This window comes from Galeopterus variegatus, unplaced genomic scaffold (assembly GCF_000696425.1).
Source record: "Galeopterus variegatus unplaced genomic scaffold, G_variegatus-3.0.2 Scaffold31673, whole genome shotgun sequence".
NCBI classification, from domain to species: domain Eukaryota; kingdom Metazoa; phylum Chordata; class Mammalia; order Dermoptera; family Cynocephalidae; genus Galeopterus; species Galeopterus variegatus.
Window position 1 is genome coordinate 684 of NW_007757784.1, and position 1,179 is coordinate 1,862.

The following is a 1,179-nucleotide window of genomic DNA, read 5'->3' on the forward strand; positions in this document are numbered from 1 at the left end:
CCTATCTCTCTTCTTAAAGCATGTTGGTATTGGGCCTCTGGGTTTGCTGGCACAAGCTGTGCCCTGCACGCGGGCATTCAACAGAGGGGACCTCTGGGGTCTGAAAACAGCCTGTACCTGGGGGCTGTGCCCGCCAGAGGCTGCTTTGTCCTGCTTTCTTTGCACAAAGACACTTTATGTGCATGCTGCAGCCCTCATTGCCTTCCTGGAAAGGATGTCCTCCTTGCAGGAGGGACTGTCTACCCAGTTCCCAGCCCCATTCAGCCCCACTCACTCAGCCCCTCCAAGGTGAGGTCAGCATTGGTCTTGGAGCAGATCTTGGCAAACACGGGAAGCTGCCTCTTCTGAGCAGGGAGGTCAGGGAGCTTGTCGGGGAGTCCTGGGGGAGGAGGGGGTGGCAGCAGCAGGAACGGGCCCAGCCCCCCAGGCTCCATGGGCCCAGGGCCACTTAACATGCTGTTCTGCAGGAAGTCCTTGATGACTCTTGTCTCCTCCAGCACCATTTTGTGGTCAGGGGCCTTAGACGTTTCAGTGGACTTCAACGGGAACTGGGCCAGGAGCTTGCTGATCTCCGAGTTGGAGGCACCCGGGCTATGGCCCCCGTCCTCTGTCCCCTTGGCACTCTTGACTTTGGTGGCACACAGGATGCCCGTGACTGCAGACATGGCAGAATCGCAGTCCTGCCGGCTGCCAATAATGGACACGGACACCTGCTCCATAACCTTGTCACCGGCAATGACAGAGGCTCCTGGGTGTTCACTGCTGCCTGCCACCAGGGGAGGTGTGAGAATGCAGGGAGCAGGTTCTCTGGTCCCCTTGGGACAGTTGCCAGTTGCCTCCGGCTCCCCTGAGCTCTCTTTGACCAGGATGAGGTGCTCTCTGGTGAGGCTCAGGAACTCCTGCTCCACCAACAGGGAGATCTCATCTTTGCCACTGCTGAGTTCCAGGGCTCTGCAAACAGGTCAGAGAGACAGACAGTGTTAGTGCCAGCTCACCAAGGGGTGGCTCTGCAGCAGGACACAGGCCCCAGGGAAAGACAATGGGTGCAGGACATGACAGAAACACCTTTCCAGGTAAGAGAGACCTATTGCTTTTTTAAGAGAAAAAATGCACACACAGTGGACTCGCAAGAGAGTTCTACACTACACCAGTGGGGTGTAGACTGAGAGTGTGGTTCTG

General features: G+C 57.3%; 1 protein-coding gene across 1 annotated transcript; it reads right to left on the minus strand.

Moving 5' to 3' along the window:
• Positions 1–274: 274 nt before the first annotated feature.
• On the minus strand, positions 275–951 carry LOC103583952 (uncharacterized protein C1orf94-like; the record flags this gene model as incomplete). Its single annotated transcript, XM_008565120.1, has 1 exon — positions 275–951. A coding segment is annotated over one exon (677 nt), but the record flags the coding sequence as incomplete, so codon positions are not given.
• Positions 952–1,179: the final 228 nt, after the last annotated feature.